The 16899-nt window shown below is 34.5% G+C and overlaps 2 protein-coding genes across 5 annotated transcripts in view; both read right to left on the reverse strand.

The window, feature by feature from the left end:
• Window positions 1-2686: 2686 nt before the first annotated feature.
• LOC135137470 (uncharacterized) lies at window positions 2687-12006 on the reverse strand. 2 transcript variants are annotated; one of them, XM_064067135.1, is made up of 4 exons: window positions 11907-12006; window positions 9899-10027; window positions 2891-7725; window positions 2687-2837 (listed from the first exon to the last, which is right to left on the reverse strand). In XM_064067135.1, the coding sequence occupies exons 1-3, from the start codon at window positions 11916-11918 to the stop codon at window positions 2926-2928; spliced, it is 4941 nt and encodes a 1646-aa protein (XP_063923205.1). In that variant the 5' UTR covers window positions 11919-12006; the 3' UTR covers window positions 2687-2837; window positions 2891-2925. The 2 variants fall into 2 exon arrangements, with proteins under 2 accessions (XP_063923205.1, XP_063923206.1); XM_064067136.1 differs by lacking the exon at window positions 9899-10027.
• Window positions 12007-13637: 1631 nt separating this feature from the next.
• LOC135137506 (uncharacterized) overlaps window positions 13638-16899 on the reverse strand; it is a 33575-nt gene continuing 30313 nt past the window's right edge. Inside the window, exons 2-4 of one of the 3 annotated variants that reach the window (XR_010281825.1) lie at window positions 14376-14459; window positions 13804-14322; window positions 13642-13740 (exon numbers count right to left, since the gene is read on the reverse strand). Coding sequence is in view for 2 of the 3 variants with exons in the window: in XM_064067191.1 (XP_063923261.1) it covers window positions 13918-14322; window positions 14376-14426 (456 nt within the window). In the remaining variant the exon portion in view is untranslated. Of the gene's footprint in view, window positions 14323-14375; window positions 14460-16899 lie in introns of all 3 variants that reach the window. The other 2 variants (XM_064067191.1, XM_064067189.1) reach the window with 2 other exon arrangements.

Here is a 16899-nt window from a genome sequence, read left to right on the forward strand (position 1 = left end):
CTCACGATTACAATGATCAAGTTGCAGATTTTTTAAATTATTCTTTTGAAAGTGATCGTCCTCAGCGTCTGGCACTTCGTCAGTCTCCATTAGTTCACAAAAATTTACATCCCTAAATCCAAAGGTTCTATATCAAAAGGTTCGTGAATTTTAATTTTGACAGAACGTAGAATTGGAAAATATCGTTAAAGCAAAATGATTATTAACATTAACTAAAGCTTGAGGTGTTTCTAATTGATTACCGAAATTTTTGTATTTTAAAATTCCTACACCCTCTTTCATTTTCACTGGAATTCTTACAACTTGCTGACATCGAGGTGGTATAACTATCGAATGACAATCGATATTTTTGGAAACGGTTTTAAGTGAAGATTGGGCTTTTTCATAAATAATCGGGATTTTGGTCGAAGGTATTATTATTTCATGTTGATTAAAATCTGTACTAGCATTTGACTTCACCAAAAGATCAGCGCCTATTAATCCATTGAATTTGGGCGAAAAATTAAACAGATAAAATTTATGCAAATTATTCGTTTTAAAAATATTAAAAAGAGGTATTACAGCTGTTTGGGAGTGATTAAAAATTCCATGAGGGGTTTGTACATTGAAATTTTCATTTTGAATATGTGGTTGATAATAATGATATGCTAAATTTGGATTTAAAAAACTTTTTGAGCCACCAGTGTCTATTAAAAAATAAGAATTTAATTCGGGGATAGAGATATATGGAAGATTTTGACCGGTGTGATTGAACGTTATCATTTCGGGTACATTTCTGGAAAATTCTGGTAAAAATTTTGAGAATTCGAGTCAGCATTTTGTGTCGAATAAGTTTCATGATTGTGATAAGGATCTTCCTCAAACGCTTGGTAAGCTGAACCCAGGTCGTTGTATTGAGTTGAAGAACTTGATGCTTGGTTTCCGAATTCGTTACCGTAACACGTGTAGTACATGCTATTATCATCAAAACACTTGTTTTCTGCCGCATTCTCAGATAATAGTTCAGGGCCGGACTCAAATGGATTTTCAAATTCAATATTTTCGGTTCACTGAACGTTACCTACTTCTTGAGTGTACAGTTCTTCAAAAGTAAATTTAGGCTTTATTTTTATGGTTGAGGTTCTGGAAGTTGTATCCATTGGTTCGGGTTTTGATAACTTATTATTTCGCGTCATCGAACTCATCCGATTATTACCAAAAGGTTGTTGTTGCACAGGTCTAGGAGGAAAGAAATGTTGTTTTTGCGATCAAAATTTTTAAATGGCCGTGGTTAAAATGGCATGTTTGGCCTAAATTGATTTGTTCGATTTGGAATAAAATTTGGTCTTAACGGAAATGTTGGTTGCGAACTGAGGGATATGCGGAATTTCGAAACGCTATTTGGGGTCGATTAAAACTTGTATAAGTTGGATGAGCAAAATTTGGTGGAGATGATTTAAGATGTTGATTTTGATTTTGATAGTTTTGACTGCTTCGAGGTTGTGGTTTATAATTCTGTTGTTTTAAATTTTGATTACTTCCGGTATTAAAGTAAATAAAATTTTATTCTTCAACGACAAATGCTAGAGCTTGTTCTAATGAATTGGGATTTTTCAAACGCACTGGAAGTTGCATGAAATATGTCAACCCATTGATAAAAGTTTTTAAGGCAAATTCTTCATAATGATTGATTTTGATCTGTTTTTCTTGCGCATTTATATTGGAAGCATTCAATTTAGCAAATAACAAACTACGCGCGTCTTGTATTCTCATACCAAATTGCATTGGAAACGTTTTAAGTTAATCAGGTCCTGGATAAGACAGTCAATACTTCTCTGATCCGAAAAAGTTGAAGTCAAAGCATCTTTAATTTGTTGCCAACTGGTTAGTTCTGTACGGGAGCCTGTAAGTTCGCCTGCACGGTCTCTCAATTTTGAAAGTATCGTATCAAAAATTGACAAATTTATAGGATTATTCGGATTTTGAACATTTTGGAAGGCACGAATAAAATTCTCACATGCAGTTACAAATCTATTTAAAACTTTAGGATTACCGTCGAAAGACGGAATATTATCTGAGTAATACCGAAGTAGACCAACATTTAGTGGTGGCTGATCTGGCATATTGTCTAATTAATCAAATCGTCTAGATCTAAGTCAGAGTTTTGCATATATTATGTTTCAACGAATTGCTCGCGAAATTACAATTATTATTATTAAAGAAAATTATGATTAAAATGAAAGGAATGAGCACTCACAGTAACGAAGAAAAAAGGGTGATTTTCTTCATCTGCACTGCCTCTAGGAACCAGCGATGTCGTCCAGAATCCCAGGTCTTCGGTGATACGATCTCCCAATTTTCTAGGATTCCACTTTTTTGTTCAAATTGCCGGATTAATCGTAAAAAAGAAAATTATCAATGCCCGATGCAAGATAATTTCCAGCAATCCTACCGACTGCGCCACTTAAATTCGGGGGTCCACAAATTAGGTTTTTAAAAAACTAAAAAGCTTTATTACGACCGTTACACAAGTCCGAGTAAGAGTGTCCTACAATGTAGAAAATACATATTTATATTGTTAAGAAATACTGAGTCCGTCCGCCGTCTCGTCCTTGCATATAGGCCGGATGACCTAACTTACGAATTTCCCGACAAAATTGCATTAAAATGGAGGCTAGGTATATTATATATATAAAAAAAACTACTATTAATTATTACATTTTTACACTTATCGTTTATATAATATATACATTAAAAATTAAGGGAACTTCCAATTAAATACTTTCGGTTAACTCATAATATGTCCGTGGAATCATACGAAGACGAATCCCCAGTCCAGACATTTCAGGTTCCAGATTCTAAAAATGAAAGAACAAAATAAATTTTTTCATTTGATTGACAAAAGACTTACCAATGATGACGTCAACACTAACGGAATATTTCATTCTAACGCTGTTCATGCAAAAACAAAGCCTCAATAATACGTTGTTGGTTGTTCATGCGGGCTATATCTAGAGCTGTCTGATGATCTCCAGTTATTGCATTAATATTAGCCCCAGAGTTAAGAAGCATGGTCAAAATTTCTACATATCCTTTACAACAAGCCCAATGAATTGCACTCCATCCATAGCAATCGACCCCTTCAGTACTAACCCCCATGTTGAGCAACCGTTTGACACCCGCTACGTAATTTTTTTTGCAAAATACGTGAAGTGGTGTGGTAGTCGGAGTGTTTTTCAAAAAGGTGGCAGCACCTCTATCTTCCAAAAAATTCACAATTTCGTTATGTCCGTTGTGGTAAGCCGAACCAAAAGGTGTTAAACCGTTGAAATTTTTGGCTTCGACATCTGCTTCTTTGTCAACAAGTAATTCCACGATATTGAGATAACCCCAACAACAGGCTTCGATTAGCGGTGACGTGCCAAATTTGTTACAAATGTTGACATCGGCGTTAGATTCAATTAATAGTTGGGTTGTTTTGAAGTCTCCACTTTGAGCAGTGAAATACAGAGCAGTTTGTTTTTTGTTGTCACAAGCATCTTTGTCAGCGCCCCACTGAATCAACGTCTCTACACAACGGTGATTTCCTCGCCGACAAGCTAGGTGAAGAGGAGTTTGACCACTTGTGTCTTCACAGTCGACGTCACTTCCATTTGAAATAAGTAACTTAATAATGCTCACGTGACCATTCCGAGCAGCCAGGTGAAGAGGAGTTTGCCAAATTTTATCAACACTGTCAATTTTGGCACCAAATGTGATAAGTTGGGAAGCGACGTCAGAAAAATTTTCAGCTGATGCTAAATGAAGGGGGGTTTCACCGTTTATATTGCAACGATTTGCGTTAGCTCCCTGATTCAGAAGTGACTTGACAGTTTCATCGTGTCCATTCAGAGCTGCAAAGTGGAGAGGTGTCCAGTCATCTTTATCAAAAACGTTATGCGTCGCTCCACACTTCAATAAAATTTCGACGAGTTCAGTCATTCCAAACCGGCACGATATATGAAGAGGTGTTTGATTTTGCTTATCTGTCTTGTTGCAATCAGCTCCTGAATGAATGAGGAGTTCGACGATGTGCTGGTGTTGGTTAAAAATTGCAGAAAAAATGGGCGTTCTTCCATATTGATCTTCACAGTTGACGTCGGTTCCCAAATTTATTAGTAACTCGACAATTTCGTAAGCTCCTCTGCTACAACTAATAAACAAGGGGTTTTCGGAGTTATTGACAACGGGTTGTGCGCCGGCTTCTAAAAGAACTTCGACTACCTTAACTTTTCCACGAGAACAAGCCAGATATAAAGGTGTTGCGTTATCGTCATTAAGTTCGTCGATCCTTTCTTTATAAATATTCGTTGATAGTAGTTGTTTCACACATTCATCTTGACCGTGTGTCGAAGCTAGGTGCAGCAACGACTGTCCCTCTTTATTTCTAACATAAATCATACCCTCTTTCAATAAATATATTACACCGTCGTGTCCCAACAACACAGAATAGTACAGCAAACTGGCATGAAACTTATAATCTTCAGACCTTAAGGTCAGCGTGTGTTGTGTTTTCCCTATCATCGCAATGGCATATATGCAGCTACATCTTTCAGCGTAATCCAAACACGTTAACTCAAACAAATCGTTTCGTTCCTCAATAATACCTTCATCCAAAATATTAACTATGTACTCCAACATTAGTTTGTACTCCGGACTTTCGTTGTCAATGCAAGGAACGTTTTCGTCATCTATGACATAACCGCCATTTTCTTTTTCCACATTTAAAATCGGAAATCTTCCTCCCCACGAACTCGCTATTTGCAAAATATTTCGTCCCCCCGAATCTTTACTGTTGATGTCACAGTCCTCCAGGTCTTCTAGATTTGCATTTAAGGTTGCCAGATGTGCAGGGCTGTTTTTTGCTAGCAGCATGTCGAAGAAAAAGCGAACATTTAAATATTTTTCCTCAAATATAATATCTTTCAGAAAGTCTTTAAAACGATCGATTTGGCTTGAAAAATACATGGCAGCAAAATATTCAGCAAATGTGTGGTGTATGAACAGTATTTGCTGAGGGTCTTCGGGTATTTCGCTTATAAAACCAAATCGGTCTCCTTCCGTGGCAAGGTCTTTAAAAAATTTGTCGTTATTAATATACATACGCAGAAGTTTTTTCCCAAACAGAGTTTCTGCGGCTGCTTCACCATAATTTCTGATTCTTGATTCTTTTGCCATCTTGTTAATATTTTCGTCCCTGCTGCTAGTAGCTTTTTCATTGAATCGTTCACTAAACGTTTCGTTTATAAATAGTTCATAGAGATCCGTTATACACAGAGATTTGCTAAATAAAGAAGCAATATTGTCTTTATTTCGAAGCAACAGTTCACTAAATATGTAAAGATAAAGTGCATTTCCCAAAATATCACTCATTTTAACAAATCGTATGTTGGTTTGAATTCCTTTTGTTATTTCTTGCAGTTCATTGCTAGAACATACTTTTTCAAGTCGCTTTGTTACGTATTCGATTTCTTCCTGTTGACTAAAGGTGTCTATTTTTCTTGAAAGTGTCTTTAGTTTCGTTTCAATTTTTTTTTTCAAGTGGCTTCTACAGGTTATCCATTGCTCAAAATTCTCTTTCGTAAAATCTTTGATAATTTGTAGAATGTGTTCCAGATGCTCGTTCGATATTTCATCTAAAGCATCCCAAAGAAGAACTACTTGACCCTTCATAAAAGCAGCATTTACAAAATTCCTGTGAAAAGTTTTTAGACTGTATTTTGCTTCCAGTATAAAATTAATAAATGATTCGACATTTTTATTTATACTCGAATCTTTACAATACTCGGACATATCTTTACGTGTTATTATTAACCTCCAAAGGTTGTTAGTAAAATTCTTTTGAAAACTCCTCAGTAGTTCTGACTTGCCCATCCCCGGATCTGCGACGATTATGTTAATGTTATTAACAGATTCCACTGTATAAAATTCTGATTCGTCTGAAAAGTCCTGGCTTTCCAAGAGGAAATTCTGTATGTCGGTTACATTATTTTTGCTTTCGATCCACTCCAAATATTCATTGTTCATTCTAAGGTGATGACAACTTTTTGCGTCTGGATTTTTTTTACATATTTCGTTAAACTGGTGCATAGAACATTCCTTTTCATTAATAAAGACATTAATTTTTTCAGATTCGTTTCCATAGGAGTAAACATCTTCGGCGATCCTAAATCTTGTCTTTTTTATTCTGAAAATATTTGGCATCTTTTCTTTAACTATTTGTTTTTGGTTCGGATCTTTCAAGTAGTTTTCGGCAAAAACGTAACGAATCTTGCTGCTTCCAAGGTACTTTTTAATGTTCTTTACACACGCATTACTAATTACGACCAAAGTGTTTTTATCAATTGAATCAAGAAATTTGCAGTCTATGTAAATTTTCGACAATCGCCTATTAATATAAGGCTCAGCTAATGCCTGAGACTGTTCCTCGATTCTGTAAGAACCATTTACCATCTGTAACAATTCATTTGTGGTTACAATATTTTCAATCTCTTCGTTTTGTTGAATTAAGTGTTCCAAAGAATGTTCTCTAGACTGAAGACAACACTTTAAATTCGTCGTTAACTTTTCATTACGTTTTAGATCAGATAAATGTCTAAATATTGCAAAACCTGGGAGTAAGAATGGAGTTTTCTCAAGAACAATAAATTTTTTTCCTGGACATAATTTTATCGCTTCGGCTGCAAACTCGTTCTGGACCATAATTAAGGGGCATTGGTCACCCAGCCAAAACGTCACACTACGTGCAGTTTCATCGTTTTTCAGCTGAAATTTCTTTCGGGTCTTCAGTACTTCCTTTTTGGTTGCATCGTCTTCTTCTAGATCACCCCAAAGCTTCACTACTTCGTCCACAAAACAATCGTCAAAAACTGTTATGTCAAAACTGTTGATAGCTTCTTGCAAAAGCTTTGTTTTGTCGTTTGACGAATCTTTAACATATGGACGAATATGTGACTCCAGTAAATTTAGTGCTGTAAAAGTTTGCATTGTACTTTTGTTCAGTTTTTCCTTTGTGCCGGTTCCTTTACTCCACTCGGTAATATATTCCAGGAATTTTTTTGCATATGTGTCTTTACAATTAAATTTCTGGCAAAAGCGTTCCACTGTTTTCTTTTTTGCTCTTTCCACATTATCCTGATTCGTAAAAAGGAAAAATTTGTCGAAGAAAGATCGGTAACTGTCGAGCTCATCATTGGCAGGAAAGCTTCCATTATCCACAATTTTAAATTTGTAACAATTGGTTTCTTCTGGGTAGTCGAATATTAATTTCATGTCGTCTTTTTCATATTTTTCAATGTCCAGTTGAAGATTCAAACTATCAATGATAAGTAGTTCAGAACACGACCAATCTAATTTTAGGTTTGTCCATAAAATAAGCTTGTAGTCACCAAAATTTTGTTCCTTTTCTCTAAATGAGTCTAAATATTTCTTTATGCTGAAATCTCCTTTAGAGTCTGTTAAACGCTTTGGTATTAAAGTGCTTTTTTTTTCTGAATGCTTTAGCTGGACGGCATATTTCATTACGTCTTGATTCATCAATTTTGTTTCAATAATGACGTCGTCAAATTTACCGAAATTGTCATCATTGGAAGCGATTTGAAAATTTTCTACATCTTCATTTTGTATAAGATTTAGTGCAAGAGAAGCGGTGACGTAGTCTTCATACTCCTTTCCCCTATCTGTGGTGCCGGAGCGCTTATGAAAAGTCTGAAATAATAAGTTTTGATAACACTTATGTGCAGCGGTGTAACAATAGGATATATGAAATTATTAATGCACTTTTGTGTGATAAGATTAAATAATCTTTACACTAAAAGAAATTATTTTGTTCCATAAAAGGCTTGTTAACTTAAGTATTCGCTCGATTCATTATACAGGATGTCCCACCGATGCTTATTGTTTTCAAATATAGAGGATGTTTCTGAAAAAAGTTACACCATAGTTGAATGTTTCTAAACGTAACACCCAACATCAGAGCTGTTCAGTACTTCAAGTAAAAGTACTTGAAGTAATACTTCAAGTACTTTAAGTACTTCAAGTACTTTACTTGAAGTACTTTTATATTTAGGTACTTGGTACTTGGTACTTGAAGTATTTCTAAAATGTACTTGAGTTTAGTACTTGATTTTGCCAAGTACTTTAATCCAAGTACTTCACTCAGTATTTTAAATACTCTTGAATTACTTGAAGTATGAAAGTGGAATTTCAAATACTTTAGTCTCTATTTTACGAAGTTTTCACATCTCAAAATAGGGTCTGTTAAATACTTGAAGTTATTAATTCAATTATTTGATTAGATGTATTTTTATAGTAAAATCGTGTTTGTTTCCTGTGAGGTTATATTTTGATCTGTGTAGACAGCGGATTTCTGTCGGGCTACGTCACGATTTTAGTGGGGACGCGCTGCATCGCCGGGACTCAGTAGCGGGTGATAGGTAATCACTGAATTTAATTGCCACTTGATTCCATAAATACAATTAACGATTTATTAATCAAACGGCTAACTAAATGAGAACTGGAATTAACAGCAGAGTGCAACGAAGCAGCGTTATTCTAATCTCAAATAAACGAAGTGCAGCCGGTAAATGCAATGAATTCCCATCCCGTACGAGCCGTACCGAGTTTGGCCTTGTCTAGCCCGACAGAAATCCGCTCTCTAGTGATTGTGGATATCTTATCCACAATATGACGTACATTTCATAGGTACTTGCATAATGCCGATAGATCGGTAGGTAAGAAAATTAATGTCATAAATATGTCATTTGAAAGTGGATGACGACAGCAGAAGGGTCGGAGATCTGTGTAAAATTTTCAGCGATGTAAAGTTGTGAATCTATGAATTTTGTCTTTTTTGTATTTTGGTCTGGAACTTAACTTTGCGGGTAGTTTTTCAGTACCTTCCCGGTATCCCAAAGGGAATCGGGTTTGGATTTGAAAATATTTGAGAAATGATTCAATACTCGTTCGAAAAGATATTTATTCTTTCATTAGTTTCTTAACCCCGCCGTGTATTTGTCAGTAAGAAGTCTGGTCATTGCGGAGAACTCGGCAGGGGATTATCCCTTTTATTATAATAGCAATAGCTGATGGCAGGTACAGAGTTTCATATTCGCCTCTTCCTCGTAGAATTTAAACACAATTTTATGTTAAATAAGTATTTTGCAGTTTAATTTTCTTTATCATGTTAGACACTCGTTTTTTACCAAATTTTCTTTTTTTGTTTATACATGTTTCAGCCATATAAACTTAGTTTGTTATTACTAACTACTTATATTTTCTCACATTACAGTTTCAAATAATCTGTTAAATTGTATGAATTATTTGAACACCAACAATTTAAAAAGACGTAATACAGAAAAACAATGATTTTAAAAGTCACACTAATTAGTGTCATTTATCTTTCCTGTGCGGATTTTATTTATTACCGTACAACAACTTTACGTATTAGATTGCATCGCTTATTACATAAACCCAATATTGTTCAAAATGAAATATGTTTTGTGCAACTCGGCTCGTAGTACCAATGTTTTTGTACTCCAGTTGATACAACCATGTATGGTTTTGATGAGTACCGAATTGTACTTTGATATTGCTCGAAGGACCTTTGTTTTGTTGTGTACGAAATAATAGACAGCGTTCGGTTTCGATGTTTAAATACAGCAGGACGGTTACAGAAGTACTGAATTTACATTTGTATTTACAATATCAGGTAAAGAGACCCAAAAGGGTCAGTGGCCGCTTCCGGAAATGGAACAAAATACATATTCACATTATAAAAAAATACATACATTAATGAAACTCGCGATTAGTTAGTATAATTGCCTAGATAAATACACCCCTACGAAATATTTTAACAATAATAAATTTAGTACATATTTACCTGAATTTTCGCAAAAGCCGTTGTTAGGCATTCCCTGAAGTCATTGTAGTATTCAGTTACTAATGTCATCTTCTTTGGGTTTTCAGGTAAAAATAAAAAATACGCCAATCGAAAATGTAAAGGAAAATTCTGAAAGTATTGTGGCATTAGAGGAACAAAATTTTGTATAAATGGACGGAACAGCATTACGAACCTATTATTTGTGATTTGTCAGTGTAAAGTTACATACTTAGTGTTTACTATTTAGTCACTGTAGTATTTAGGTTAATTTAATAATTTTCAGAATAGTAAATACGTAAGTGGTAGACAGATATATTCAGGAATATGGGGCATTCATTCCAAGAAAATTCTCAGCATTTTTGGTAACCGCAAAAGTAAAAAACGACTAATTACTTTGATCACCTTGATATATGAGTTATAGTTTTCGCTGAAAATGGACTCTCGTTTTAGGCATTTTATTTTTTATTTAAAAAATTCATACGTTTTTTTTGAAAATGCAACATAGTGTCTTAAACATTTTTATGTCACGAGCATGTATATGTATCGCAGTGCTCTTAAAATTTGTTTCTGAAAAATTTCAGTTTCACAAATCCGGCCCTGTGCACTTTCACAATGGGTAATGATTAAGGGTGCTGTAAACTACCCACAAACTTAAACACGGAACCGGTTCATAAAATTCATATATTTTTAACACAACTTTATTAAAAAATCAGAACGTTTTGGTGGTGAACCAAAATTCAAAATATTAAAAAAAGGCAACAGAAGCCTGAGAAAATACCATACAGCGCCGATGTTTTTGTTATAAATTAATAGTAGACATACATAGACAACGCCGTCATGTATTTTATTTTAAATTTTAAATTAGAAATAGACGTTAATTTTGTCGAAGGCATTGTGTCGACAGAAAGATGTAAATGTATTTCAGAAGAATATTGTTTATAAATAACATAGTATTATTAATAAGTGAGCTACCATTCTGCATTTAAGTTGATGCTTATGCAATTTTTTATGTGGCGAAATATGTAGGTATTATTGTATACTTAAATTCTGAGTATTAAAAAATTCAGTTCTAAAATATATTAAGCTTTTTTAAAAAAACAGGAAAAGTTATCTAGTTCTACAGTATTTCAAATAATTAGAAAGTATTTGAAGCATTTTCAGTACTTCAAGTATTTGTAAGTACTTGAAGTATACCTCCAGTACTTCAAGTACTCGTAAGTACTTGAAGTAATGCACTTGGCTTGTACTTCAAGTACATCTGAAAAGTACTTGATACTTGAAATACTCTTGCTGAAAGTAAGTACTTGGTACTTTACTTGAACACTATTTCAAGTAGTACTTTGTACTTGGTACTTCAAGTACTTTTTTTGAGTACTTTGAACAGCTCTGCCCAACATATTTTTACAGTTGAGGTTCCCTACTGAACAAGGAGAAACATTACATTAACGCAAATATTTTCAAAATATTTGGATATCTGCGCAAAAAAGAGGTTTCAAATTTTAAAATTTTCAACTCGGCCGTATTTAAAAATGGTGATTTGGGATTTTGCACAAAACTTTTTTGTGCCTTGATATATTTAAAAACTGCAGGAACATTTTAACCTATTCTCAGAGAGTAGGTACAGATATTTGCATTTAGTCTGTTATCGCTGTTTGTCAAAAAGAACACCGTGAATTTTATAAGTTTTCTGATTCTTTCTAAACAAGCTTTCATTTGATACCACATTTATTGTGTTCATTTTTTACGGATTTTTTTTTGGAATTACAAACCTGTAGTCAAAAGAAAATTTACTTAGAGCGTTCAATCAAATTTTAATAAAATAGTTTGTTTTCTAAAAGCTGACCTCTAGGAGTATCAAGTTTTATTTGTTATTGGAATTCGTAAACAGATGGAGACTTGTCACCTGTACATCTTAAGACAATATAACGTTTCACTAACAATAAATTATCACAATACACCAGTGATTGCAGTGATAAAAATTTACTGCCAATAACGAAGGAATACTCACCGTCGCCTCCATCGTCCAGTTCCATAGAAAACAGGTTAATACAACTGTAAACACTTTTTAGATATTTTTTAGGAAAATCGTCGACTGTAACTTAACTAGGCACGAGAATTTTAAAAACAATTATAAGAATGTGATAAGTCCATATCATAAAACAATAATTTAACTTGCAATAAATTACTTAGAGTTATCAGATAAACTTAGATATTAAGACGTCAAATCTTTATCTCAAAAATTAATATATTTTACATTATATGACTAAAGAGTCGAACTATTTTGACAGTTTTACGAGTTGATAAGAATTTTGTTCTACTTTTATTAAAATTCGTTTCGAAATTTCTGTTAATTATATCAGGTGACAAATTCTCTTTAGGAAAATATTGATAATATATTTAATCTATGTAAAAGTTTCTGTTGATCGATAATATAATATATAGACTTCAAGATTAAAATTTAGAACAGGTTTCACAATTATGTTTGCGGTATGCGATAATGAAAATTAATTTTAATAAATTATAAATTACTTAATGGAAACGAATTATTCGAAAATGTGATAAAATGTAATCTTTAGAATAATTCAAAATACTCTAATGAAGATCACATAATTTCTTTAAATCTCAGCAATAGCAACAACGGGTGTTTAACCGAAACAGACGTTATTTTTCCCGAGCGTCAGCTAAGGAAGTATTTTAATCGAGTCTATCGGGCGACTGGCTACTTTCATACTTTTTCGATGTCATGACCTTACAGTACAAAAACATGGGTCTCCCGATTTCGTCTGTCTGTCCGCCGTCTGTATCGATTTTTGGCAGATAATCTCTGAAATTACTAAACCGATTGTTTTCCATTGTGGCTCCAACTGCATATGCTGTGCCTATCTTGTTGAAAATACCCGAGCGTCAATTTATCACCATGAAGTGAATTTATAAAAGTTATCAAACTGTCGAAACACATAAAATTTATGATTGGATAGATAAACTAACTACCTGAAAAAAGTGGCCTTGTTATGCGTCGTCGACTAAAAATACCGTTGTTTCCACAATTTTATCCATACCATTTAAGGTAAGGATGTGCACTTGCAGCTACGCTGTCATGGATGACTTGATTACAATCAGTATTAATCACCTCATCCAATGAGTTGCGCGGAGGGCCGCAATTCCTAAGATCCGGAAGTTCGATACATGAGCTGTACTTATTTGCATTAATAAATATTTCTTGTATAAGCCCTACAACATTAAATTAAATTTGTTTCTTATTTTGTACAAAATACTTCTACATAATATTATTGCGCAAAAAAATCGACTGTATTTTCTCGACTGCTAATAGTGACTACCTATTGTATTATAACATGACACATAAGCTAATAAAAATAAACAGTTTTATTGCCGATTTACTGTGTTTAATTTGTTTTATTAGACGAACGAGTTTTTTCGGGGTACCTAATTTTGGGGAAAACCTCTGCTTATCCATAGTTCAGTCACTGAATAAAAATTCCTGCAAAATCAATAACTTTATCCCGATATGTTATCATTGTTATTATTAGACTTTCAGAGTTTGAAAAATCTAACAAACGTAGGTTTTATAGTAAACATTTCGGGATTATTTTCTTATTCAGATTATTCCCATCAGCAATAAAAAAATAGCCTATTAATAATAAAATTTTCGAATGACGTCACCAACTATTTACTAGGGATAAATAAAACAACAGAATTTGGAAAAAATATCTACACCTTTTTTTAATTAATAAAATAACCAATAAAGTTAATTGGTCTATTCATAAAAAATTGTGGACGCGTTTCAGTTCAGTTGAGTTTTTTTTGTTTTAGGTGATGTTGACCTAAAAAAAAACAATTGCAAGATAGATTACATATTAAACCACTAATAAACAAACATGTCTCACATTATAAATTTCAAACAAGATTCTCTGCATAAAATTTTGGGACGATCATCAAGTTTCTAAAAGGGGTGAATAGAACAAAGCAAACATTTTATTTTTGTGTAAAATATGCTATTTTTACAAAACCCCAATCTTAATTTGAAATGGTATACTTAAAATTTGTGGTTCATAAACACCCACAGTAAAAATACTGTATCCACCATTATAATGTAAAATTCCAGGCCATGAATTCATTTCAGGTTGCAACACTTCATCGAACTTATAAATGTCCTCTTTGATTAATAGATTTTTTTCTTCGGCTTCTTTATTATCTACTTGAGCGTTCACGTTATCCTTGAGAAAATCAGTTTTGGAAGATGTACTGATTTCGTTACTAGATTTATCACGATCGGTGTTAAACATTTTTTCTGGTCTAATTTTGCTTGAAACGAGTTCTGTAGATTTACCCATAAATTTTGCAGGAGAAAATACTGCATTTTCGTGGTTCTTGGAAATTCTAGGAGCAGCCTGGACGTGCGTATTCTGCAAGTAATAAGTTTTGCGTTTAAGTGATCGGTATTTTTTTAATCGCTTACCCCTAATAAGAGTGCAGAAACGGAAACTCCAAAAAATATAAACCACAACATTGTTTCTATTTAAACATGCGCCTTACTAGGAACCTACAAATAAAGACAAAATTTTAGTAAGAGTTAAATAAAAATAAAAGTACACAAATATTAAAAATTCTTCACCGAGCAAATAAAACAATGTAAAACAGCACACTTTCATATCCGCTATGACCGTAAACGTTGTCAAGGTGAAAATACCGTAACATCCCTGTTAAAAATGCCCAATCAAATCCAATCTAAATTATTTTGGGATCGCCCAATATAAATTAAATTGGGTACGCCCAATCAAATCCAATCTGCGAGTAGTCCGCACGCCAATCGCACAAAGAAGGTAACAAAAGGCCACCACAATGGTCACGTGGTACGCAAGCAAACATATTATCACTATTATAGCGAACAATAAAACTTTTTTAAAAAACAACCCTTTTACGCGGGTTTAAGTGTTAATATTATCCGAGAGGAGTATATTTTTGGGAAAAAATTCTTTGTTCGACACGATAAGATTTATGACGATAAGCGTAATCAAAAAAATTGCATAAATATTTTCCTGCGTATTAGCAACCCCCATAAGGAGGTCGACGAAGAACGTAACCACCCACTTCGATGAGAAGTCGTAAAGAAACACATTACGCAACCATTATGCATCCTACGGCAACGATACGGACCGTAGGTGCCTCAATATTACGTTTAAACGACAGTCACAGTGTCGCCCAATCTGGCCCAATCAAATACAATCCCAAATTGGGGGCGCCCAATCTCGCCCAATCTGCGAATAATTCGCACGCCAATCGCACAAAGCAGGTAAAAAATGACCACCACAATGGTCACGTGGTACGCAAGCAAACATATTATCACTATTATAGCGAACAATAAACCTTTTTTAAAAGACAACCCTTTTACGCGGGTGTAAGTGTTAATACTGACCAGAGTATATTTTTGGGAAAAAATTCTGTGTTCGACACGATAACGTTTACAGCGATAAGCATACCAAAAAAAATGCATACATATTGTCTGCGTATTAGCAACCCCCATAAGGGGGTCGACGGAGAACGTAACCACCCACTTCGATGAGAAGTCGTAAAGAAACACATTACGCAACCATTTTGCATCCTACGGCAACGATACGGACCGTAGGTGCCTCAATATTACGTTTAAACGACGGTCACAGTGTCGCCCAATCTGGCCCAATCAAATCCAATCCCAAATTGGGGGCGCCCAATCAAATCCAATCTGCGAATAATTCGCACGCCAATCGCACAAAGAAGATAAAAAATGACCACCACAATGGTCACGTGGTGCGCAAGCAAACATATTATCACTATTATAGCGAACAATAAACCTTTTTTAAAAAACAACCCTTTTACGCGGGTTTAAGTGTTAATATTATCCGAGAGAAGTATATTTTTGGGAAAAAATTCTGTGTTCGACACGATAACGTTTACAGCGATAAGCATACCAAAAAAAAAATGCATACATATTGTCTGCGTATTAGCAACCCCCATAAGGGGGTCGACGGAGAACGTAACCACCCACTTCGATGAGAAGACGTAAAGAAACACATTACGCAACCATTTTGCATCCTACGGCAACGATACGGACCGTAGGTGCCTCAATTTCACGTTTAAACGACGGTCACAGTGTCGCCCAATCTGGCCCAATCAAATCCAATCCCAAATTGGGGGCGCCCAATCAAATCCAATCTGCGAATAATTCGCACGCCAATCGCACAAAGAAGATAAAAAATGACCACCACAATGGTCACGTGGTGCGCAAGCAAACATATTATCACTATTATAGCGAACAATAAAACTTTTTTAAAAAACAACCCTTTTACGCGGGTTTAAGTGTTAATATTATCCGAGAGAAGTATATTTTTGGGAAAAAATTCTGTGTTCGACACGATAACGTTTACAGCGATAAGCATACCAAAAAAAAATTGCATAATATTTTCTACAAATTACCAACCCCAATAAGGGGGTCAACGGAGAACGTAACCACCCACTTCGATGAGAAGACGTAAAGAAACACATTACGCAACCATTTTGCATCCTACGGCAACGATACGGACCGCACGTGCCTCAATATTACGTTTAAACGACGTTCACAGTGTCGCCCAATCTCGCCCAATCTGCGAATAATTCGCACGCCAATCGCACAAAGCAGGTAAAAAATGACCTCCACAATGGTCACGTGGTACGCGAGCAAACATATTATCACTATTATAGCGAACAATAAAACTTTTTTAAAAAACAACCCTTTTACGCGGGTTTAAGTGTTAATATTATCCGAGAGAAGTATATTTTTGGGAAAAAATTCTGTGTTCGACACGATAACGTTTACAGCGATAAGCATACCAAAAAAAAATTGCATAATATTTTCTACAAATTACCAACCCCAATAAGGGGGTCAACGGAGAACGTAACCACCCACTTCGATGAGAAGACGTAAAGAAACACATTACGCAACCATTTTGCATCCTACGGCAACGATA

Source organism: Zophobas morio, unplaced genomic scaffold (genome assembly GCF_036711695.1).
Source record: "Zophobas morio isolate AGI-343-1 ecotype UQ-CSIRO unplaced genomic scaffold, CSIRO_AGI_Zmor_V1 ptg000029l, whole genome shotgun sequence".
NCBI lineage: Eukaryota > Metazoa > Arthropoda > Insecta > Coleoptera > Tenebrionidae > Zophobas > Zophobas morio.